The sequence below is a fragment of the Chelonia mydas genome, chromosome 10 (assembly GCF_015237465.2).
Source record: "Chelonia mydas isolate rCheMyd1 chromosome 10, rCheMyd1.pri.v2, whole genome shotgun sequence".
NCBI classification, from domain to species: domain Eukaryota; kingdom Metazoa; phylum Chordata; order Testudines; family Cheloniidae; genus Chelonia; species Chelonia mydas.
The window spans coordinates 11,149,893-11,173,432 of NC_051250.2; the positions used below are offsets into that span (position 1 = coordinate 11,149,893).

Sequence of the window (23,540 nt, forward strand, 5' to 3'; positions counted from 1 at the left end):
GTGCTTCCACAGTGCCCCCCCCCAAGGAGGCAGTGTGCGCAGTGCTGGATTCCCTCCACCATAACATGTGTTCCGAATGCTGATGAGCACGTGTTCCTGTTCACATACCCACAAAATCCCTTCCCTCCCTTCGCCCAGCATGAATGATGACTGTTGCCATCAGTACTGTGGATATACACAATTTAAGGGGACCACTACCCCAACCTAGAAAAATGAAGTGCTAGAGAGCAAAACCTGCAGCATTGCGGTGGTGTGTTCAGCGTGCATATTTCTGAACAAGCAGGTTATGTGCTCTGTAGGCCCTGCTGAAGATTCTACCTGAGCAGAACTCTGGTCTCTGCGTTGGGGTTGAGAGTTCAGGGGTCTGTTATGAACTTAGCAAGGCAGTCTCCTTGGGGAAAGCACTGTGATCACTGGTGCTCAGGAGTGAAGGGCAACATAGACAAACTGCTTAAGTTCTCAACACCACGGCAGACTGGTTCTCAAACTGGGGGTTGGGACCCCTCAGGGGGTCATGAGGTTATTAGAGGGGGGTCACGAGCTGTCAGCCTCCACCCCAAACCCTGCTTTGCCTCCAGCATTTATACTGGTGTTAAATATATTAAAAAGTGTTTTTAACTTATAAGGGGGGGGGGGGGTCACACTCAGAGGCTTGCTATGTGAAAGGGGTCACCAGTACAAAAGTTTGAGAATCTCTGTTATACCAGAATATATTCAGGAATTGGGATGATACTCTTGCTGCAGGACAAGAGTAGTTCCTTATCTTTAATCTGCTCGATAAATTAGCAGCCTTGCAAAAAAGGTTTGGGCTTACAGTCCTGACTCACCAAGAGATCAGTGAGTCCTGGGGAGATGTCACTGTACAGGGGAAGGGTAAACCATTGCCAGGAGGCAGATCAGGCCATGGGCACTGATCTCTTTCCTTATAGGACAGCACTAGATGACCAAGGTAGAAGGCTCATCTATTTTAAATTTGCTTGTTGGATTTTTGTTGGCACTGAGGTATTTTTCAGCAACAAAGGCAGAACTCCTCAGGGGGCTGGAACAAGTCTAGGATATGCCATTCTGGAGATAGAGACGCAATGTGAACCAGGCTTTTCTTTTCAAGGGTGCAGTAAGAAAACATTCTACTTAACTCTAAAAACCGAACACCGGGGGGGGGGCGGGAAGAAGCCCAGTGGCTGAGGCTGTTGTGGCGGAACTCAGTTTCAGTTCCTCTCAGCTGGCTCTCTGCCCTTACAAGCACCTAGGACTGTGGGGAATGCACTAGTTGCTGGCTGTGTCATGGTGTTCATTCTCAAGTCAGGCAGCTACGGTTTTGGTTTAAACAAGATTTATAACATCCCTAAGCACTAGCTGAATTTTTCTGCAGCAGGGAAAATAAGGTTTTCTTGGCTGCTCTTTACCTCCCTTGATCTCTCCACCCCCAGCCACTTTGCTGTCATGCTGCTGATTTTCACGCTGCTCAGCTCTTTTCCCCTCTTGTTGGATACATAATTCCAGTCTCAGCCTCCCAGCACTAATGCAAGTCTTGAAGAACAGAGGGCAGTGAACAGACACATGCAACGAACAATAAAGGAGGGCGAAACAGAGCAGAAGAAATGGAAGCTGTGCAAAAGTCAGTATTGATTTTAGTCTAATTGCTGAAGGTTGAGAGCTTTTCAGTACAATACTGTTTATGAAAGTTCCAAAATTAATCCTCCTGTCACCTCCACTTGCAGGCGGAAAGATGAATGAGATGCTACTTCCCACTGCACATGTAAGTAGCCCTCCCTGTCCCTCACTCCAAACTCTGTGTGTGTCTTTCTCTGGTGGCATATATATCATGCATTGGGTAAGATGGCTTCAGACTACAAGCAGTCAGGGGCCTGAACTTAGCATCACCAGCACTTCTCGCTAAAGGTGACACACACTGAGGAAGCAAAGCAGGGAGAGTCCAGTGGTCTGGGAGGCAGGAGACCTGAGTTCTAGTCCTTAACCTTCCCCACCTGTAAAAGGTGGTAATTATACTCACCTTTCCCATTACCTAAAAAGTGTCACTGCTTGTGATCTAATAACTCTGCTCTCTTCCCCTTTTAAACAGGTCAGAGAATGCCCTGCAAAGTGTGGTGCTAGCTTTGGATAATAATCCATTGAGCAGACATGGCTGCAGCGGTTGAGAAAAACAATCTACGCTTCCTTAAGTTAGCCAGACTCTTCTTCACTAACCCTCCCAGCTTCTGCAAGTGCCAGGCAGGGTAAGGATATGGCCATCTTGGTCTTATTTTTATTCTTTTTCTTTCTTCAGTCAGATACAGCCCAAGGTCAGACAGGCTTGTATATTCTCAAAGGCTGCTCCTTCCAGTTGCCATAAGAGAGCTGGAGCTCTTGTGTAGAAAGCTGTGTGCAGCGTGGCAGATAAGCTTATTGTCTGAATTCATTAAAGGGTATGCTGTAAACTTCCAACCTCAGCAGTTAAGTATTCAAACCTATGCCTAACCTCCCTGCATTGCTGCCAGTAAGCTGTTCAAAAAGACAGACTTTGAGATGCTGTTTTACTGGCTAGCACAGCTGTTGGCAGAAGGGAATGAATGAGATGGTATTTGAATTGAAACCCTCTCCTCTTGAGACACTGCAGCTGGACGAGAGCTTCAGTATCCTCCATTAGCCTAAAATGAATGGCGTGTTCTTTACCCTACCTACTTGGCAAGGTTAGTTTCACATCAGTGCTCAAGGGACTTAGGTACAGTTTGACACTGTTGCCATGGCTGTGCTGTTTCACTACAGAAGAGAGAGGTTTTAATACAGTGCTGCTTCTTGGGCTGCTGAAGTTGTAAACTACAAATCTCCCCCAAGCTGCTTTCAAAAAGCTGTCAAATTGCCCTCAGAAAGCAGCTCTGCCACTTTGGGTACGGCTGCTCAATTTCTAATTGAGGAGGTTTGTTGACTTGGATGAGGCAAACCGAAGTCTGACACTGCCATTTTATTGAAAAGATCCAGCTGCCAAAGCTGCCTTCTCCCACTGGGAGTCATTCCAGATTTTCTGAAATGGGAACTAGCGTACTCTGGAGGCTTAGAAACTGCAATTGCCCCCAGTGTCACTGAAATGCGAGTGTATTGCACCTAGCATCTCATCTTCTCCCTAGGAATCTGTGCAGGAAGAGGTCAGAAATTTTTTTGCCAATACAATTTTTAATTGATCTCCTGCCATAGTTACAGGAAACATTCAAAACACTGATGTCATGATGACTCTTCCCTAAATGTTCTCCTCTGCCTCTAGGCCCTTCGCTATAACAGGGACTCTGATTTTAGAGTGGTAGTGTAGACAAAGCAAAAATGGATAGATCCCTTTTAAAACCAGTCTACTTGAACTAGCTTTCAGCAAGTTTAACCAACCAGGCTCTAAAAAAGGGTTAAATCAATTTCTTTACCTTGTTTACACCAGTACTTTACATCAGTTTTTAAAAAGTTGTGGTTTTGGGGGGTAATTTTCTTTATGACTTTATGTGAGGGTATATTAAAATGAAACAGATGCTTTTTCGGATGTTTAAAAAAAAGTTTGGGCAGTGACTACAGAGTCTGAATTCATACGGACCCTGTATTTAACAATCACTTGTTAAAATACGTTGTGTTATAGTTCCCTGCTGCACCTCTTAAATACTCTCTCATTCAAATTCCTTGCATTCTGGGCCACAGCTAGCAAGGACAACATGCCCCTAACGACTGTCTAACCCGTTTGACAGCCAGCCAGGTTGTCGTCCTCACTGTTCAGACCAGTCCAAGACAGAGTCCTCCTCCTGGGCCTTTCTATAACAGTTTCCCCTTTTGCAAGGCCTGGTTTCTACTCTTTGGTAGCAAATAACTTCTCTTGCAGCCAGATACCTGTTTGGAATGGCTTCCTATCTGAGCAAGAACCTGCCACTGACTTTAATAGCAGTCAGCTTCATTCTCCTCCAAGGTCCCCACAGTGGCCAGGATGTCCTGCAAGAGGGACTGAGGGCTCTTCTCAATGTGGTCACTACTTCTGTTCAGAGACCTGTGCAGCTGTTCCAAGTCCACAGTTCTCAAAACCAGCAGCACACCGTTTGGGTCTTGGGAGCCAGCCTCATCAGCATCACCTCTGGGACAGGAACTCCATCTCCTCAGAGTCTCTTCTAACCAAGCAATGCCATGTGCTTCTGTAGACAAGCCTGCACTTGTCCCCTCCTTCTGGCTGCTCTCATCACAGAGCTCAGCTTTCAAGGCAATGAGGATACTGCAGGCTTTCTGAGCCACTGGCCTGTCACAGTCACACAAAGCACCAAACAGGAACTCAAACAGTTTCACCTGGCAGAATATCTGCAGAGACTCACTTAGATGAGTGGAGCGGGTGGCAGAGGATAAGACAGCAGCATATGGGCATGCAGCAAGGCCAAGTCGTCCAAGCGTCTGGGCAGAGAAAACTTCAGCCAGTTCCAAACCACCAGCTTTGACTTCCCAGTCTAAGTCGGTGTTCACAGCTTGGAGCACACTGGAGACAAACTGCTCAGTGTCTTTCAGTACGTCTGTGTGGCCTTCTCTCAGCCAGTCAATGAAAACACTGATCACAGCTCTTCTAGGGAAGCCCTCTGAGTCTGTTGATAAGATTTCTTGAAGTTGTGCTACAATGCTTTTCTAAGAGAAAGAAAAGAAATGGAAACTCTTGGCTAAGGAGTTCAAAACACTCCAGTTTCTCTCTAATGCTTCAGCATCTTAGTTAATGGCTGCAAAATCTCTTATTTGCTCATGGGAAGTTCTATTAGATTCTGCTATGGGTTAAACAAGGGTTATCTTCCCCCTCCCTTACCTCTTTGTCATTTCCATTTTCTATGCCAGGCTTCTTTGAGATGAGATGGGTAAGGAAGGACAGCTGTCCCATGGCTGTCACAGCACTTGCTCGCACGTAACTCTCTGGGTCCTCAAGAAGATCCTCTGTGAGCTTGGGCACCTCCGAAGAGAAGAGAACTTGCCTGAATCCCTCCTTCTCTGTAAATATACAGCAGTCCAAAAAAAAAAAAAAGAAAAGGCTTCATTCCTCTATCCAGCCAAACGGCTTCCAATGCAAACAGCCCCTCATCTTACTAAGATGTCTGCTGCCTGCAGAATGAATTGAGCTGCTATGGAGACCAGGCAACTGCTGATAAGAGTACAGATGCACCACCACAAGCTTGTTGAATTCCAGTCATACCCCAACCCCCCCCAAATTGTTAGAGCTCGGAAAATCTACTTGCCATTGGTGTGCATGCAAATGAACCTCTCCCTGGCAAGGGGGTATTTACTCTCAGCTTGCTGAATTTAGGCTTTCATTTTTAAATAAATGTCTAGCTCTGATGGTTTTGAAGAACCTACCCAACACACGCTGAATAACTGACAGTGCTAGTGAGGGGTCTGCAGGTCCCATGAAACAGGTGTGAGTGCTCAAGACCCAAAGCCAGAGGCTGTGTGCTGGGACAAGCAGCTGGGTTGTGCACTGGAGAGTTCCACTTTGGTTTGGGGACAGAAGTAGGGAAAAGAAATTCACTCTCTCCTCTCTGCCATCAAACAGGAACTGAGCTACTGTGGGGTTAACTACCCTGGCCTCAGAGCTGGGCCTCTGCCGTGTAAGGGGGGAATGGAGGGTGAATCTGCAGTGGGCAGAAAGCCCCTGCAGAGCTGGGTTCTGCACCATGCAGGTGTGTGCTCTTGTGCAAGCTCCCCAAATCCTTCCCCACTACCTGCTCAGTGAAACCTTATCCATTCCACTGTCTCCCTACATATCTCATTGTCTCACTGCCTCCTAGTCAGATTCCTTAAAACTACTATACGTCTGGAACTTCAGGAGGACTCAGCACTTGGAGCCCAGTAGGATAAACCTACTGGATGACTTGTCAGGGTTTCTCATGGCATAGGTCACTCAAAAGTGTTGGGTGGGTTTGTTTTTGCAAGTAGGTTAGTTTGCAGGCTAAGGTTTTTTGTTTTTTTTGTTTTTTTTTGGGGGGGGGGGGGGGAGGGTTGGTAGTAAATGCTTGGATATGGTGATAAACCTCAAATCTTACCTCTCAGATGCTTAACCAGATGGATGAGAAATTCCAGGGCGGAGTCCCGTACTTCCCAGTACGGGCTGCACAAACGCTTCTGCAGCACCAGAAACAGATCTGCACGTGGCAAGCAAGAGGTTTAGATCAACAGGAAAGGAACAAGTCAGTACAGTACAGACCCGTTTACACGCGAATCCACTTAAAGCGTGGTAGCGCTGGGCCTCCCAGTGCTACCTATTTAACACGTGGTACAGGAACTTGCTATGTAGCACTACAGATTTTCTCACTAACTTAGTGACATAGAAATCGACAGGAAGTGTGAAGCGGAAACAGATTGTAGGTCTTTACCGATATTGATAAAGACATATCACGCACACTTAGTCATTGTCACGCTAGAGAGAGAGATAATATGTAGCAGTTATATAGTAATATATACACTACATAATGGCAGAGGGCAAGCGTCAGCGTTCCTACACTGTAGAAGAAAAGCTAGCTGCAATAGATCGCATAAATAGCGGAGAAACCCAGGCCAAAGTTTCAAAAGATATTGGGATTGCCGAATCTACTCTCAGAGGATGGCTAAAAAACGAATCTAAACTGAATGGCTTTGTACAAAATATTGATTCTGCTGTGGGACTTAAGCAAAAACGTGCACTATTCAGCAAAACGCACAATAGACAAAGCCATGCGCATGTGATTTGCTCAGGAAAGGCTGAAAGGAATGCCGCTAAGTGGGCCAATTCTTCAAGCCCAAGCGACAAAATCTGGAAATTTAACGGGGAATGAACCATTCCAAGCCAACAAGGGGTTTATAAGTCGTTTTAAAAAGCATCATGGCATAGCACTGGTATCGATTTCTGGAGAAAGCCGATCAGCTGGTGAATCGGCCATGAACGCGTTTCATCTGCAGCGAATGACAGACTTCATAAGAAAAAAAATGCGATCCAGAAAGAGCAGAAAATAATGGCTTTTTTTCTAAGTGAATCAGACACTTTTTTCAGCATGGCCCCCTTAACCTGTGGTCATGACGGCTTGACTCCCGACATCCACGCGTACACGGGTCTGTACTGGAGTAGCAATTTTTTTTGGTTAAACATTAGCATCCTTTAAATTATCATATGCAACATTTTTTACTGCTTCCTTCAGAGATCCCCAGCACATCTTACTGGACACTGCTCCAACAGTTGTGTTATATGCAAGTATATGTGCACCTAATATAGGGATTGTGAAAGAGGCAGAGTAACAATTCTATAAGAGCTACTTCTCTGTTGAAACTATTTGTCCAATACTGCCGTAATACTTTGCCATTAGTTGGATTTTACCCCAACAGTTTCCTTACCTCGGAGAAACTGCTCAATCTGTTCCCAGTGATCCCTGGAGCTGGGTGCTTCTGACAAACTCACCAGCCATTTGAGTGTTGCTTGAAATGACTTCTTCAGAACCTAGAACACGACAAACAATCAGAGGGAGGTTGCCCTTCTAATATTTACTTCACGAGGAGGCTTTTTTTTTTTTTTTGCGCACTTACACTGGATAATATTTGCTTAGTCTTCTCAATTGCAGCCAAACTGCTAGGGATAACAACCCAGCATCCTTTGTTATCAAGAACTAGGCTGCTGGTAAACATTGCCTAGATCAAGAATCCAATGGTGCCTGCTTGTTTTCCTAGCAGGCTCCTGGAACGTGTCTACTCTTAATACCAGCTTCTAATTTTCCAGAGTCTCAACCAGCGGACTCAGTCATCAGCATCTCAGTCTCAGCATCACCAGAGTCTCAGTCATCTCAGCAATGCAATAATGTAATACCAAAAACACTGGCAAACCCAGCACCAAGTACTAGAAATCCCAAGACTGAGGGAAGTACTCTTGGGTACAATCACTACTGTTTCCTTTCAAGGATATTGAACACAGTCAGTTGTATAATCGCTTAACCACATTTCTTGAGCCACTTCCTCTGTCACTCAGAGCTGAGACAGGGGCCTCTTAAGATGTTCCAGTACAGTTGTTTGTGGTGTCAAACGGTTTCTCAGAACTGCATCCTAAGGAGACTAGAATTACTGTTTTAGTAGGCTATCACTTCTGTGATTTGTTTTCTGTACTTACGGTAGGACTGGTATCTGGACTCTTCAGGTATGCAAGGAGGATGTCAGATACACTTCCCATGAATACACTGTGGCCTGAAACACAGGAAAAGTGATAGCCAACGATCAATACTAATCAGAAAAAAAAAAACGAATCAACTCTTGAAATACCAATATATTTATTATAGAACTATCTGTAGGGGAGAAAACCAAGTGTAACCACTAAACAGCAAAATACATTGTATCTGAAAGCAGGGGAGAAGAGAAATGGCCTACCTATAAAAACTGCTTTCATCACTAATTGCTCTAACTTACCAACAGTAATGAAAATTCATTGGTGAAGCTGATGTATGGTCTGAAGCCCAGAACTGAACAAACTTGGGAACTGGATTGTTCTTATACTTCAAAATGGTGAACCCAGACCCAGAGGCTGAGAGGGGAAAATGGGTACAGGACACTTTGCTCTGCTACAAATCCAGAATGGCTACAAGTTCCAGAAATAAGTAAATACACTGAAGCATAAAACGTGGAAAACACTCACTTTCCCAGTGAGAGAGCGCTCCCAGGATGTCAAATGCTGACCGCTGAACTCTGAAGCAGCCAATCAGGATTCTACTGATCTTGGTTCCCAGACAGGTTGCTGGAGTCGCAAGGCCAATACAGAATTGCAGTACTGTCACTACAGACTGTAGCAAAGGTATATGGGGCAAATCCACGGGCAAGCAGGTCTGAGAGAGAAAGCAGATAAGTTTCTAGCAAATACCTCATGCATGTGTTTGTATATGTAGTGTACATATTTTTATATTACAAAAGAAGTTGGAAAGGATGGGCAGAAACCTGTTTCATTCTAATGTGGTATCATCCCTATGGTATCACAAGTCTGATGGAGGGAATCTATTCATAACTCACACCCCAAAAAGCTATTGCATAAAAGATGGAGGGTTACTGTTAGTACTAGAGAAAGCAGTTTAACAGGGTTTACAATAGGTGAGATGTCAGAATCTGAGAGGAAACTTATGAATAAAAATTTCTGCAGTGCTAGATGGCAAACTTGGTATGGGTGAGTGAAAGAGGACGAAGATCATCTCTCTGCCATCACTGACATGTGGTGGACAGTAGCCTCAAATCCACTATTATAGTTGCAATGCATAAGCCAAGTGCAGCCTTCTTTTAAAGCTTAAATATGCCTGTTCTGCGAGTGAGGTAAAAGCAAGATGGGAGAAGAGGGTAGCAGATTTCTTCTTTGACTAGATATGGCACCAATGGAAAGTCCCCACTGCCAACCTTTCTCCGTGTTCTATTTGGTTGCAGGCCCTATTGTGAAAATCTATCTTAATTAAATCTTTCAAGTAACCCATTCCTTCCCCAGGTATCCCTCTCCCCAGACCACTACCAGGTACTGCAGCTCCTCCAGATGAGCCAATGTCTGACACAGGAGACTAGCACAAGAGGATCTGCAGGACAGAAGAGTTTCAACAGTAGCAGGATCATTCACAGACCTGTTCAGCAAACCTGGAGATGGAAAGGAGGAGAGAACTGAGGTTAGTAGAGGACAGCAATGGGTTTGAAATAGAGATGGCAAAAGAGTTTTAAGTAAAGGAAGGAATGGATTTAGTGCCATCTTTCACTGAAAAATAAGACCCCTCCCTCAGCAGGATACTGTACACTCTGGCAGCTATATCACAAACACTGCTTCTTGACTTTAGTCTCGCTCTCACACAACAGTTGTTACTTCAATTGTTCACTCTCTCCCCCCCATTAAAGATACAACTCATACCCCCATTCCTTCTGAATACAGTCTTGTCCTTTAAAGGCAGATTGGTTGTTTATCCTTCACTTGTCTATAACTATTATACCTGGGTATTCCAAGGGTTGGGAGGCTGCTTTCAGAACACAGTCCATTGGTTGAAGCAGAACACTTAGAGCTTGGATCCTTACTGCCTGTGGGCTTCAAAAGGAAGAAGTAGCGGTGAACAGACAACTCTTCATTCTCCCTGAGTATCTGCCCCCAAATTCTGATTAGTTAATAAATAACAATTCACGAGAGTAGATTCTTTCAGCCTTAAATCAGGATGGGGCTGGTGGGAGAGTAACACGTTGCTATGTGGGGATTCAAGCTCTGTCCCAAGCTTCCTGCGCTAAGCCAGGAGAGGAAGGAGAAAAGTCCTTGTGGTTTTCAAACAACCTCACTGCAGTAAAGCTAACTGGTTTTGGTGTGAAGTTTTCCAAGGGAGAAGGGGACCGTAAAGGGACAGAATCCTGAGTGATCTTCTTCCCATCGACACAACGTTACATACTCAGAGTGTAGGCATTACTTAACCTGCAACATTGGATCATGTGCACCCAGTAATACTCTCCTATTTACAGTAGCCTAAATTAATTGCTCCTCACATTGCTGGTTTAGGTAGAAGTCCCAAGAGCAACTATGGTGATTTCTGCTGGCAAGCAGTAAGTGTACTTCTATTAGACAGCATATGGGAAGGGGAAGGAAATAGAGGGAAGTGTTGTTTGACTTGCACTCAAGATAATGCCTACTCTGAACATTAACTTTGGCACTAGAGAGCAAAAACAAAAAAGTTTGCCATTCCGAACCTAGAGGCTGGCTGACTGTAGGTGGGATTTGAAAGCATGTACAGGGCATTTGTTTCTCCTGTTCCTCATGTTTGGAACTGGACTGTCAGACCATCAGCATCTGCAGCTCCTGGACACGCTTTTCTGTACCAACCTTACAATGGCAGTGAGTTGCACCACAAAGTTTCCCTCCTCATACAGAAGAACACTGACAATCAGAAAGGAACTTGACAACTTATGAAAAAAGATTTGCAGAATAATATTCCAAGATTATAAGAAAGCTTTTTAAAGTTTGATACCAACAATTCATACCATTCCTGAAGCTTCAGTATTCCCACTGCCAAATGACCAACTTGAGCTGGGTTTAAGTGCTCCAGAGCACATGTCACTGATGTCCACAGGCTACATTCAGGGCAGCTAAACACAGGAGACCTGAAAGAAAGAAGTGTTAACATATTTTTGTGTACACACCTTGGAAAAGACCACCACATATCTTGTAACATTTTGGTCAGTATTGCATGAATCCAAGTTCCAAACAGGTTTTTACCTTGTCATGCTAAGGAAAAGGTCCACCAGTGAGTGCCCGGCATGGACTGGCTCCTCCTCCAAGAGATATACAATTGGCTGTGATAGTTGTGACCAAAGTACTTCAGTCCACAGATCATGACAGCATCCAAACACACTAGTTAGCAGCTTCAAGGATTGGTTGATACGAGAGGCAGAGTTGGATTTAAGGGACTCTTCAATGTGCACTACAAGCTTTTGCGCACATACTGGCCAATCACAGTCCTTTATACTTACAAGTTTAGTCTGGAATGATTGTAGAGAGAAGGTGAGCATGTGCACTAAAAGCTGATTGGCAGCTGAAGCCACAAACAGGCTGGGGTCTCCCTGCAGAGTGAAGATCACATCTATGGCTCCTATGTCAAAGGAAAAACAACAACAACAAAGCCATGACACTTAAAGAAACAAGAGTTTTGTTGTAACCTGGAGACGTCATTGCAATCCAATCACGTGTCATCCTACTTCTGAGTACCTCACACAAATTAAAATGTAAAGTTAAAATGAAAACACAAACTTAATGTTACATATGAACAGACTGAGAAAAGTCAGTCTATCCATCATTGGCCATAGGGGGGAAAAAAGGAAAAAAATGACAATGGCTGGCATTGTAAAATTTCTGTTTTCCCAACTGTAAGATTATAGGTGCTGTGATAGGCAGCTTATGATCTCCCGCCGACATAGTGCTGGGCACACTACCACTTATGCCAGCCAAATTTATGTCATTCAGGATGTGTTTAAACTGTGGTTTAAAGAGAATGAATAGGGTGTGAATAGAATCTTCAGGGTGTGGGAGCGGACAGCTGGAGGAGGCTGTTAGATTGACCTGAGTTAAGATGCTCTGTATATGTTAAATAGGTATCAAATAAAGACTGTCAAGTTACTACCCATTAATTATTAAGACTAGTGGATTACTTGAATTTAAAACACAAATAGGACTGCTCACATTTTGTAAAATCTGCAAGCCCAATTAAAAATCTGTGGCAATGAAACCTGGGTTAATTTCCCTAGAGTACAATAATCCTGAACTATTTCTAATAGACTGCAAATAAGAATTTTGGTGGCTTTCCAATGCACTATTTTTATCTTGCCTATTGGGTAAGTGTGTGTTTCTCCCTCCAACATGGATGCTATTTATTTTTTTTATATTGAGGAACCTTAATACATATGTAAGTGTAACAAAAATAAAGCAATACAATTAACTTTTACAACAGCTTAAGTCCCTTCTGTCGTCGTTTCCTCATTTTATTTTTCTCGAAGTAAAATAATGACATCTAAACATAATATCCTAGGACGATTCTGCTCATTTAACACTTAAGTGACAGATTACAATAGCCAAGGCACACTTAAGGATTTAAGACGTTAAAGAATACTGGCAAGAAACAGCGCTCACCACAGTTGCACAAAAAATGGAGGGCGCTCTGGTGCTGCACCATGCTGTGCACACCCTGGACCCAGCCGCTTCGCACAGATGCCTCTTCCCACAGAGCAGTGCTGAGAGGCCCCACCTCTCCAAAGAGACTGATCAACAGCTCCCTCTGCTGAGTCAAGAGGAGAGAACACAAGTAAACTATGCAGCAAGCAGAGTTTTGGGGGCTTGTAGGTTAGTTGTGTAAATCAATTTGATAATAGCTACCGCAGTAAAACCCTACCTAATTAAAACACTTAATAAAAGGTGCTATGCAAAGGGAAAACACTTGTCACATGCTTAACCCAGGAGTGAGAGAAGTGTTAACTATCTGAATGAGATTTTTAGAACTTTAGGAAAAATTCTAAGGCTATGACAGCCCCATGACGTTGTTTCCTAGCCAGGTGTTCTCTTCCCTGTAGGCCTCTATCAGACTTTAGGGCATACTTTAAATTCATATGCCATCATACAAAACAAGGGAATTTAAAAAATGTATTTCCTTCATATTTGAGGCACACTGAGACTGCTGGGTCCCTACCCTATCCTACCCACAGGAAAAACTACGTTCCATTATTGCAATTTAAATTAAAAGGATCTTTCTCGGGAGGTACTATTATCCAGCCACTGCAGTAGGATGCTGTTAGAAGGCCACACACTACAACGCACTTTAAAGATGAAAAAAATGATTAGGGGACTGGAACACATGAGTTATGAGGAGAGGCTGAGGGAACTGGGGATGTTTAGTCTACAGAAGAGAAGAATGAGGGGGAATTTGATAGCTGCTTTCAACTACCTGAAAGGGGGTTCCAAAGAGGATGGCTCTAGACTGTTCTCAGTGGTAGCAGATGACAGAACAAGGAGTAATGGTCTCAAGTTGCAGTGGGGGAGATTTAGGCTGGATATTAGGAAAAACTTTTTCACTAGGAAGATGGTGAAACACTGGAATGAATTACCTAGGGAGGTGGTGGAATCTCCTTCCTTAGAAGTTTTTAAGGTCAGGCTTGACAAAGCCCTGGCTAGGATGATTTAATTGGGGATCGGTCCTGCTTTGAGCAGGGGGTTGGACTAGATGACCACCTGAGGTCCCTTCCAACCCTGATATTCTATGAAAAACACGGACATAAATTATTATTATTGTGTGCTATTATTCGAAGTACATCATATGCCAGAGACAAGAAAGTGGTGACTGCATTAAGTCAGAATTCCCATGGTTTAGTGGGTTTGTAAGTCTGGCTTAATATATTAATGTTTGCTGATCAATTTGGCATGTACTAGCTGCTTTGTCTGAAGCATGTATTCTCTAAGATAAAGTTCTCACAAATTAACCCCCTGCCCAAAACATGTTTAGAACACTGTTAATGTAGTGTAGATTGAAGGAGAGATACTGGTGTATACCATGGCTTTAAGTGGTTTATTTTCCTCCTTCCACAATGCACCCAGTTTGAGAAAAGCGTCCCGGAGCCTGGTTAGTCTGACCTCTTGTATATCACAGACCACTAAATTTCACCCTGTTACCCCTGTATTAAGGCCAATAACTTCTGTCTGGCTAAAGCATATCTTCCAGAAAGGCATCCAGTTTTGATCCAAAGTCATCAAGAGATTGAGAATTCATTACTTCCCCTATTTTGTAGTTTGCTCCAGTTGTTAACAGAGTGTGATTAAATGTATGTCTAATTTAATCTATTTTGGTTCAGTTTCCAGCCATTGGTTCTTGTTATGCATTTCTCTGCTAGATTAAAAAGCCCTTTAGTACACAGTTCTTTCTTCCCGTGACAGCACTTAAATACTGTAATCAAGTCACCTTCAGACTTCTTTTTGATAAGCTAAAGAGATTGAACTCTTTCAGTCTCTAACCTGTAAAGCATTTTCTCCTGTTCTTTGAATAATTTTTGCGGTTCTCTTCTATGCCCTCTTTTAATTTTTAAACCACTTTTTAAAAAATGTGGACACCAGGACTGGATGTAGTATTGTAGTATTTGTCTCACTAAGAGTGTATAGAGGGGTAAAATCACCTCCTTACTTCCCTATTTATACAGCCCTGGATCACATTAGTCCTTTTGCCACAGCATCACACTGGGAGCTCATGTTCAGTTGCTTGTCCTTTCAGCCCTAAATCCTTTTCAGAGTCACTGCTTTTCAAGATACAGCCCCCCATTTTGTAGATATGGCTTGCATTCCTTGTCCCCAGCTGTATTAAAACCCATTTTGTCTTAATGAATGGGTTATTACCACTCCACCTATCTTTGCCATTTGTAAGTTTGACCAGCAATTTTTTATATTTACTTCCAGATCACTGAAAGCATTGAACAGTATCAGATCTAGTACAGATCCCTATGGAACCCTACTAGAAACACTCCCATGTGATGATGCCCCATTGAAAACTACTTTTTGAGATCTGTCAGTTAGCCAGTAAATCCATTTAGTGTGCGCCTTTTTATATGGTATAGTGCTAATTTGTAAACAACGTCATGTGGTAGAAGTCAAATGCCTTAAAGTCTAAGTATATTACATCTACACAGTTACCTTGTCAACCAGACTTTTAATTGCAGAAGAATTAAATCAGATTCATTTAACAAGACCTGTTTTCCATAAAACTAGGTTTACTTATACTAGTTATATTCCTAACGTTTGATTTTTTTATCAAATTCCATTATTAGCTTTTCCATTATTTTGCCTGGAATTCATGTCAGCTTAACTAGCCTAATGCTACCCAGGTCATTCCACTTGCCTTTTTTTTTTTTTTTTTTTTTTTTAAAAAAGCACTCTTCCAATCTTTTGGATTTTCCCACTATTCCAAGATTTATGAAAATCAATACCAACATGTCACAGATCTGCTCAGCCAACACTTTTAGGACTCTGCAGGCAAGTTATTTAGGCCTGCAGATTTAAAAATGTGTATGCCTTGTAGATGTTGTCTAACATCCTCCTCAGTTGCTAATGATCTGGAAAGTACTTCATCTTCATATGATACGAGTACATAATGCTGATTCTTTCCAAATACATAACAGAAATATTTATTGAACACTTCTGTCTTTTGTGCATCATTAAAAATTTTACCATCTCATCTAGAAATGGGCCTATACCATTGCTTGGATATCTTTTGTTCCTAATATACTTTAAAAATATATACTTCCTCCTTATTGTTCTTAGCCCTGCCAACCATTGAGTTTCCTCTAAAGTCTTTAGCTTCTCTTATCAATTTCCTACACTTCGTAACTTTTCATTTATATTGATTACTATTTCCCCTTTTTTAATATATTGCCTTTTTATTTCTAATTGCTGCCTTTACTTCACCACTGAAGCAGTATAGGCTTTTAGACAAAGTTGTCCTCTTTCTTGAATGAGGAATCATGGTTTTCTGGCCATCTTAAACTCTTCTTAAAAAGATTTCCCAATTTTCATTCACATTTTTCTGTCTAAGTTTTCCTCCCAGTCAATTTTGCTCAATTTTTCTCAGCCTTGGAAAATTATATTTATGGGCTTCCTCAAAAGAGCTATCACTTGTTAGGGTTGTCTGTAAGCAAGTCATGATCACTGGTCTATAGGCAACCACCAACTTTCAGTGAGTGATTAATTCATTTTTATCCATCATCCTGAGGTCCAAAATAGTGAGCTCACGAGGGATGCAATACTTTGTGCTAAAAGGTCACGTGTAATTTTTATAAGTGTGTTTTGGTTGTATATTGTAAAGCAGAGTTCTGACACTAAGCCATGTAAATTAACTGATTAATTTTGAATGATGGGATAACACCAGAATTCAGGAAATGTGAAGTTAAAACCCACTTAAGATAGTACCTGCATAGGAGCATGCACACACAACTCTTTGAAAACAGTTTACATATTGTCACATGCCTCAAAAGAGGCTAACAAATGTGAGACGGTCATTCTATATCAGTTTTGGGGCTGAGACGTGTAATTTCTCTTCCCCTCTCCCAAGCATTTGACAGCTATGTTCTGCATACATACCCTGTTACATGCAAGGATGAGCAAGTAGCAGCTTTTACTGCCTTCTGTCTGCTCTGACAATACCATAGAGTGAATCTAACATCAGAAATCAATGTTTGAATGACTTCAGGATTGGAATGTTCTTACTAGAAAATAACCCTACATAACTACGGTTATGTTTTACTCAGGTGAGGTCGACAAAAGCTGAGCAGTGGAAGTGTGTCTGATTAGTTGCTTAAGCCTTAACTTACCTGTAAATACTGGAAGCAGCTTTCAGAGGCTGCAAATATCCCTGTTAATCTCAGAATAAAGGAAAGAGTGCTAGAACTTGGATCCTTCAGTTTCAGCACACAAGTGATGAGCTCTGTCAAGCATGGATTCTCCTGTAACAGCAGCAGGCTAGATTCTGGGGAAGAAACATCCATGGAAGGTGGAGCAACAATTGACTATCATTTCTAGGACATCTCTTTATTTTGTATTCCAGTTCTAGCAGGTTCATCTAAAAGCCAACAAGAGCGAAGCGTACCCACTTAGTTGTCAGTTGGACAAGGATTCAGAAGCGTTTAAAGCACCAGCTCTTTTACAGACCTTAATAAATATGTTATTAGAGCAAGAATCTCAGCCACTTACAAGAAGTGAAACAAAACTTCACTTGTAAAGCTTTTGTGTGTTCTCGTTACAGTATGAAAGTGTCCAGACAGCACCCTCTATATTGAGGGAAGCTTCTATCACCTTCAGACAACCTACCATTTTATTTAAAGCCAATAGGTACAATCAAGTAGTATGTACAATATTAATTCTCCTTAAACAAAATCTGTGATGATCCCTCTGACTGCCAAGAGGCATAGGCCAAATCCAGAGAGCCAAAATTACCTGTTTCAGTCAGGGTCTTAAACCAGTCCAGAAATTTCTCAAGAAAAGTGTCATCTGCAACAAGTTGCCTTGAGTCTGCTAGAACTGCACAAACAGAAGGCAGGAGCTGAGAACATTCCCTGTCCATAGTGTGTCTGGTTTTCTTCTGGTAAAAGAATGTGAGAAACAAACTCAGTGGAAGTGCATCTCCATAACAAGGAACACTGAAAGTCAAGTAAGGAAGTACAAGGTAGACACACTTCGCTGTAAAATCTAAGAGTGCTTTGCATCCGATGAAGTGAGCTGTAGCTCACAAAAGTTTATCCTCAAATAAATTTGTTAGTCTCTAAGGTGCCCCAAGTCCTCCTTTTCTTTTATCTGAAAACCTGCAACTGAATCTCATCAGCAGAATTTATTCTGCTGCTTTCAGCCTCAAAGTGCTTTACAAACATTGAATCAGGCTTTCTATTTGACTCACGCTCTTTCAGGAGCCAGGCTGATGTAAGGATACAGGCCCCGAGCCTCAAAGGGATCCCAAATAAATACCGCTGAGGACCCGGGGCACAGACCCTTTCAGCTCTCAGTGAGCGGGTGAGCCCTCTACCCACCCTTGATCCGCGGGCTCCCGGCCCCGCTGTCCGCGCTCTCGCTCCAGGCACAGGGGGAGAGGAAACCTGCCGCCCCAGGGCTCCCGCCACATCCGGGGGGGGCCAGCACCACCCCGCCCGGCGCGCCACCGGGCCCCGCTCCCGCCGCCCTCCCACTGCAGCACGGGGGAGCGCCCGGCCCACCCCCACTTGGCCGCTGCGGGAGCGGCCAGGTCTCCTCCCGCCAGCACCCGGGCTGACGGATCCTGGAGCCGGGCCGCGGCACCCACCTCAGCCCAGACAGCGCCGGCTCCCCGCGTCAGACCGGCCGCCAACCACGCCTCCCACCTACTGCCGTAAAACAGCGCAGTCGCGGAATAGCCAAGGGGCGGAGCTACGGGACCATGGGGGCGGGGCTTGGAGGACGGCTGAAGGGGGGCGTCTGGGGATAAACTTATACCCACAGCGGGGGCCTGGGCTGGGCTGGACTGGACTCCCGTGGCATTTCTGTGCACAAACGTGCACTGGTGTTAACTAAAGTGGTGCAGACGCAGACCCCTGTGTGGACACGCTTTACTGGTTTGAGAGTGATCATAGCAATTTTGCATCAGTAGCAGCAAGCTATGTTGCTCTGTGAGGTTTAAATCAATGTCAGAGTGCCTGTACGCTGCCACTTTATCTTTGGCTTCACTGAATAAAAGGGGAGGGGGATTTCTATTGCAAGAGCTATCTCCAGTTATTGCAAGGTAAAATCCTAGAGGAGATGAGGCAAGTTCTTCCCCTGATGTTCCTAGTCAAGATGAGCCCCAGTGGGGACTGTAGGAATACCCCATAAGGATATAACCTATATTGGTATGAGGCAGCTTATACTGATATAACTGTGTCCACACTAGGGTTTGTATCCATTTATTTATATTGTTAGACTATCACGCTTCTAACTGAAATAGTTAAATCTATTCAAAAACTGTGTGTAGCCCACGCCTACTTGTTGGCCGCTATGCATAGCATTCTTCACAAACAGTTAAGCTCCACTTGTACAGCAGGAAGCTCCAGAGGTAGAGGGGACCTAAAGATACACAATTCTTTATAGAGAGAAATCAGTTACATTTGGGATGTATCTCAAGAATCATCTCATTAATCCCACCTCCCCAAATCATCAGGCTGGCCCTGGTGGACAGGAGGCAGTTATATTTGGGGAATGGAAAACTAAAGGCCTGGCCAAAAATGGTAAGGCTGACTCCACAAGGACTCCTCATTGTTTTTGCTGATACAGACTAACACGGCTACCACTCTGAAATCCGTGAGAGGTGAGCTGGAAGGACAGTTCCCACTTGATCTGAATTTAGAAGTCTGTGTCTTTTTCTGAAAGGACTTCTGAAGGACCACTTGATGGCACTATTGCTCCACATAGATATCTAAAAAGTCCCTTTGGTGTCTGTCATCCCAATATGATTTTTAATGACATCAGGTAAGTGTTAATGCTCTTTTTATTGGGTTTAGGGTTTGCTGGTGTTCACTGTATTATTCTTACTTTAATAAATGAGATAGAGCCCCATCTTGAGTGCATTGTGTGGGATTATGCCTCTCAGCTATCCTTCATGATGAGAGAGAACGCTATCCCCACGCAAGCTTGGGGGTGTAAATTATCAACACTAGAAATGTGGCTTTGCTGCTTTTACAGATCCAGACTAACATGGCTACCCCTCTGATACTAGAAATGTGGAATCTGGAAACCAGTTATAGAAGAGTAATTTAAATGTTGTAGTAATTTAAATGCAGCGAGGCTAGCTTTCTTGTGTCCCTTGTCATTGTCCCACAACAGGTCCTGTGCTTGGGCCTTGCAAATTAAAGATACGTATGGATATGTCTACAATAACCCTTTCCCCAAAAATTTGTCCACTGTTGCTACTACTAGTTCAGTTCCACCACTGGTATCAACATAACAGCACTGGCATAAATGAGTAACATGTTGGCTTTTTTACCACAAGGTCATTTGGAACTTCTCTGGGTAGGGTTAGACACCAAGGCGGAAAAATACACATTGGTGGCTGCACGAGTGCAGTCTACACGAGCACTTCTAGTGGTAGAACTGATGGTAGGTAGTAACTAGGAAATTTTGGAGTGTGGACACAATCATCTGTGTGTCAATTGCAGCAAGATGCGACCCTTGAAAGAAAAAAATATATAATGGTGAATAATAGAAACCATATCAATAATACTTTTCACTTCTCTGATGCCTTCCACCAGAGGATCTGAAAGCACCTTACAAACATTAATGAATTAGGTTTCACACGCACAGGAATGAGGTATTAACTCCTTTTTACAGACAGAGAAAGGAGGCACAGAGCAGCTGACTGACTTGTCCAGGGAGTTGGTGGGGGGCTGAGATTCATATTTAATCCTTTGACATCTGGACCTGGGGCTTTAAGAAAAAGACCAGACTTTGTGCCATTGGCCAGATTACGTGAAGACGTGCAGGTGCCATCTGTACATGGCCTTGAGCGCCAGCGTCTGGTGCCGCGGGGGGCCTTGAGAACCAGACCCCCATGGGGATCAGATCATCAGCATCTGACCATGGCCCTATTGGGGAGGGTCCCTCATGTTGGGTGCCAGGCCAGCCGCTGTGCGTGGGGCCCTTGTGTGGGTATCTGGCCCTCGCCTGGGTAACCCCATCAGTAGGGCTTCCCCAGCCCCTTCCTGCGGGGGCTCCCCTGCTCGGTGGTCTCCCAACTCCGAGCAAACACTTGGTTGTCCCAGCCCCGTGACGAAGCCGCTTCCCCAAACGCCGGGCGCAGAGACTCTTGGCCCGGGCGTCCCGTGCCCTGTTCATCCGGGTATTGGCGCGGCCGCCGCGGCTGGTTGCCATGGTCTCGGAAACCCGGAAGTTCTGAGCGGAGGGGGCTCGATCCAGGCCGGGCCCGGCGGACGCTGCCCCTCAGGCCGCCCTGTCCTCCCGCCCGCCTGGTGACATGCACCTGCCGAGCCCGCTCCCCCGAAGCGGCTCCTGCGACCCGGCCGCTCCCTGAGCTCCGCTCGCGCCATGTCCCTAGCGACCAGCGAGGCGGCCACGGAGCGGGAGCTGGTGAGCACGGGAACAGGACCGCGGGAATCGAATGGGAGCGGTTGGAAGAGGGGCCGGAACCGGGGGCGGTGGGACCGGGACCGGGGGAGATGGGGAGGGGACAGACTTGGACTGGGACCGAGGGAGATGGGGAAGGGGGCAGTGGGACCGGGACCGGGGGAGATGGACTGGGACCGAGGGAGATGGGGTGGGGGCGGTGGGACCAGGGGAGATGGGGAGGGGGGACAGACCGGGATTGGGACCGAGGGAGATGGGGAAGGGGGCAGTGGGATCAGGACCAGGAAGATGGGAATGGGGGCAGTGGGACTGGGGGAGATGGGGAGCGGGCGGTGGGACCAGGGAAGATGGGAAGGGGGGCAGTGGGACCGGGACCAAGGAAGATGGGGAGGGGGCAGTGGGAGCAGGACAGGGGACAGCGAGGTCAGGGCAGATGGGGTTGGGGGACAGTGGGACTGGGACAAGAGGAGATGGGGAGGAGGTAGAGGGACCAGGGCAGGGGACATGGGGACTGGGACCAGGGCAGATGGGGAGGGGGACATTGGGACCAGGGACAGGACCAAGACTGATGGGGATGGAGGACAGTGGGACCGAGGCAGATGTGTGGTGTGGAGAGGCTGTGGGAGTTGAAGGGTAGGACTGGGATGCCCACTACCCTAGTGTCCCTGGGGCAAGTACAACCTTCTCTCCAGTAGCACAAAAGGTGGGGCATCCTGATGACACCTCACTATGCATTTTTAATATGATGTGCCTGGGATTGTGCGTGCTGTGGTGACACCAAGGGGCGTTGACATCAAGGAGTGTGATGAGGAGCTATCTAGCTCAGTTCCTATTTTGGCACCCATCATCATAGTTTCTGAGCACCTCCTGAGAAGACTCCCTTGATATTGCGCTCTTCCTTCCCTGCTGACAAGAGACAGGGTTAAAGTTTTTTTTCTAAATGGATGTGGCAACAGTGTCATGCACTGAGATACGGGATATGGTTTGACTTCTCTTGATACAATATTTCTCAGCAGCTCAGTGTAGATACCTCCTCACACTGTAGTGAGGTTTGCGCATGTTGTGAAGATGCCATGTAAGAAGGTTTTGAAACCTGTGGCAGTTCAGTCAAAATGTTGTGTGTAAGATGTGTTGGACGCACAAATATGTGGTACAACTCTTTCTAGGACTGGGTGTAAGGGCTCCTGGGTGCTAATGCCCTTGTTGCCACCACCTCACTCTTTGACCTTGGGAAGGACTCTTCACCTGTTTGTGCTTTAGTGTCCTCATCTGTAAAATTACTTCCCTGTCACCTCCATTGCTTTAGACTTCTTGGGTTCCTATGCTGAAAGCCATACTGTTCTATTACTGTCTGGCACAGTCCTTCTATCTGTCCCTTTTGTATAACCTCTTCAAGGAGAGAAGCAGATGCAGGTTTTCAGGAGTGGAAGATTCTATTTGTTGAAGATGTATATGCACATTAGTTAGTTTTGCTTCTCCCCCTCTGTTGTTTATCTGTCCCCATTGCTGCTGTTCCCTGTCTAACTTTTAACATAGCTGATGGAGTTGCATAGTGATATCCAGCAGTGTGATAAAATGCTCCAAGAATAACAAAAATAACCTGTCAGTATGCTGCTAGGAACATTGAGCCAGGAAATTAAAAACTGTATGGCATAGTGTATGAAATGTATGCCTACCTGCACTCAGCCAAGCCAAAAAGCTGCTTTATCTGTTCTTAATATTTTCTATGCTGCCTTCTTTCCTGTGAGCCAGTGCTTTAAAATCTGCTTTATCTCTTCTGCTGCTTCTCACAATGAGCTAGACCTGGATCTTGCCTAGGAACAGAGCTGTGTCTGTAAGTGCCAGCGAAGCCAGCAGCAAGTGGAAATTAATTGCATGGTCCTTACAGCAAGGGCGACATAACATGAAAATCTCATGAAATTGAAATTTTCCAAACTTCCGTTCTGTCCTGGATATTCTCATGTATGACAAGTAGGCAAAGATCATCCGTTGGCTCAGTATGAAGAGATAGTACTCTTCTGTATTGGTGCCATGTTAAACCATTAGCTATTTTCAGGTATTGTGATCTGACGGGATAAACATGGGAAACCTATCCATCTACCCATTTTAGATACTTTTATGGCCCCCATCACCTTAGTGTCTCATGTGTTTATCCTCGCAACACCCAGCGAGGTAGGGAAGTGCTGTTATCCTCATTTTACAGAAGGGAAACTGAGGCACAGGGGCTAAGTGACTTGCCTAAGATCACACAGGAAATCTGTGGCAGAGTAGGGAATTGAACAAGGGTCTCATAAGTGCCTTAACCACTGGACAGTCCTTTCTCTCTGAATTCCAATGCTGAGTCTTTCACTGACCCACTGTCTAACCCTGGTCAAATCACTGAACCTTTCTATGCTTCTGGTTCCTTGTCTTTAAAATGAGGGTGGTAATACTTGCCTCAGGG

General features: G+C 44.7%; 2 protein-coding genes and 1 long non-coding RNA gene across 11 annotated transcripts in view; 2 read left to right on the forward strand and 1 right to left on the reverse strand.

Annotated features, from left to right (window-relative positions):
* Positions 1 to 893: 893 nt before the first annotated feature.
* Positions 894 to 18,445, reverse strand: BRAT1 (BRCA1 associated ATM activator 1). 5 transcript variants are annotated; one of them, XM_007065344.4, is made up of 14 exons: positions 18,309 to 18,445; positions 17,453 to 17,597; positions 16,831 to 16,985; positions 12,620 to 12,767; positions 11,213 to 11,585; positions 10,978 to 11,097; positions 9,951 to 10,042; positions 9,488 to 9,606; positions 8,636 to 8,822; positions 8,117 to 8,190; positions 7,354 to 7,456; positions 6,033 to 6,131; positions 4,805 to 4,983; positions 894 to 4,632 (listed from the first exon to the last, which is right to left on the reverse strand). In XM_007065344.4, the coding sequence occupies exons 2-14, from the start codon at positions 17,577 to 17,579 to the stop codon at positions 3,907 to 3,909; spliced, it is 2,502 nt and encodes an 833-aa protein (XP_007065406.2). In that variant the 5' UTR covers positions 17,580 to 17,597; positions 18,309 to 18,445; the 3' UTR covers positions 894 to 3,906. The 5 variants fall into 5 exon arrangements, with proteins under 5 accessions (XP_007065406.2, XP_043379577.1, XP_037766492.1 ...); XM_043523642.1 differs by having other exon boundaries at positions 17,453 to 17,600; positions 18,317 to 18,442; XM_037910564.2 differs by having other exon boundaries at positions 12,620 to 12,764; positions 18,309 to 18,440.
* Positions 2,104 to 12,434, forward strand: LOC122461932. Its single transcript, XR_006284196.1, has 2 exons — positions 2,104 to 2,237; positions 9,464 to 12,434. It is a non-coding gene; the product is annotated as an uncharacterized LOC122461932 (long non-coding RNA).
* A 2,401-nt stretch (positions 18,446 to 20,846) lies between the features above and the next one.
* IQCE (IQ motif containing E) overlaps positions 20,847 to 23,540 on the forward strand; it is a 43,318-nt gene continuing 40,624 nt past the window's right edge. For 2 of the 5 annotated variants that reach the window (XR_005227074.2, XM_043523684.1), the window contains exon 1: positions 20,848 to 21,100. Coding sequence is in view for 3 of the 5 variants with exons in the window: in XM_043523684.1 (XP_043379619.1) it covers positions 21,059 to 21,100 (42 nt within the window). In the remaining 2 variants the exon portion in view is untranslated. Of the gene's footprint in view, positions 21,101 to 23,540 lie in introns of all 5 variants that reach the window. The other 3 variants (XR_005227076.2, XM_037910847.2, XM_037910848.2) reach the window with 3 other exon arrangements.

What these genes read in the sequence shown, in the direction of transcription:
- BRAT1 (XM_007065344.4), bottom strand. Translation starts at nt 17,579, where the DNA reads ATGGACAGGGAATGTTCTCAGCTCCTGCCTTCTGTTTGTGCAGTTCTA. An exon ending in CCATTTTTTGTGCAACTGTG is followed by an intron (nt 11,586 to 12,619) that starts GTGAGCGCTGTT and finishes CCTTTGACATAG; the next exon opens with GAGCCATAGATGTGATCTTC. An exon ending in TGGAGGAGCTGCAGTACCTG is followed by an intron (nt 8,823 to 9,487) that starts GTAGTGGTCTGG and finishes TTTCTCTCTCAG; the next exon opens with ACCTGCTTGCCCGTGGATTT.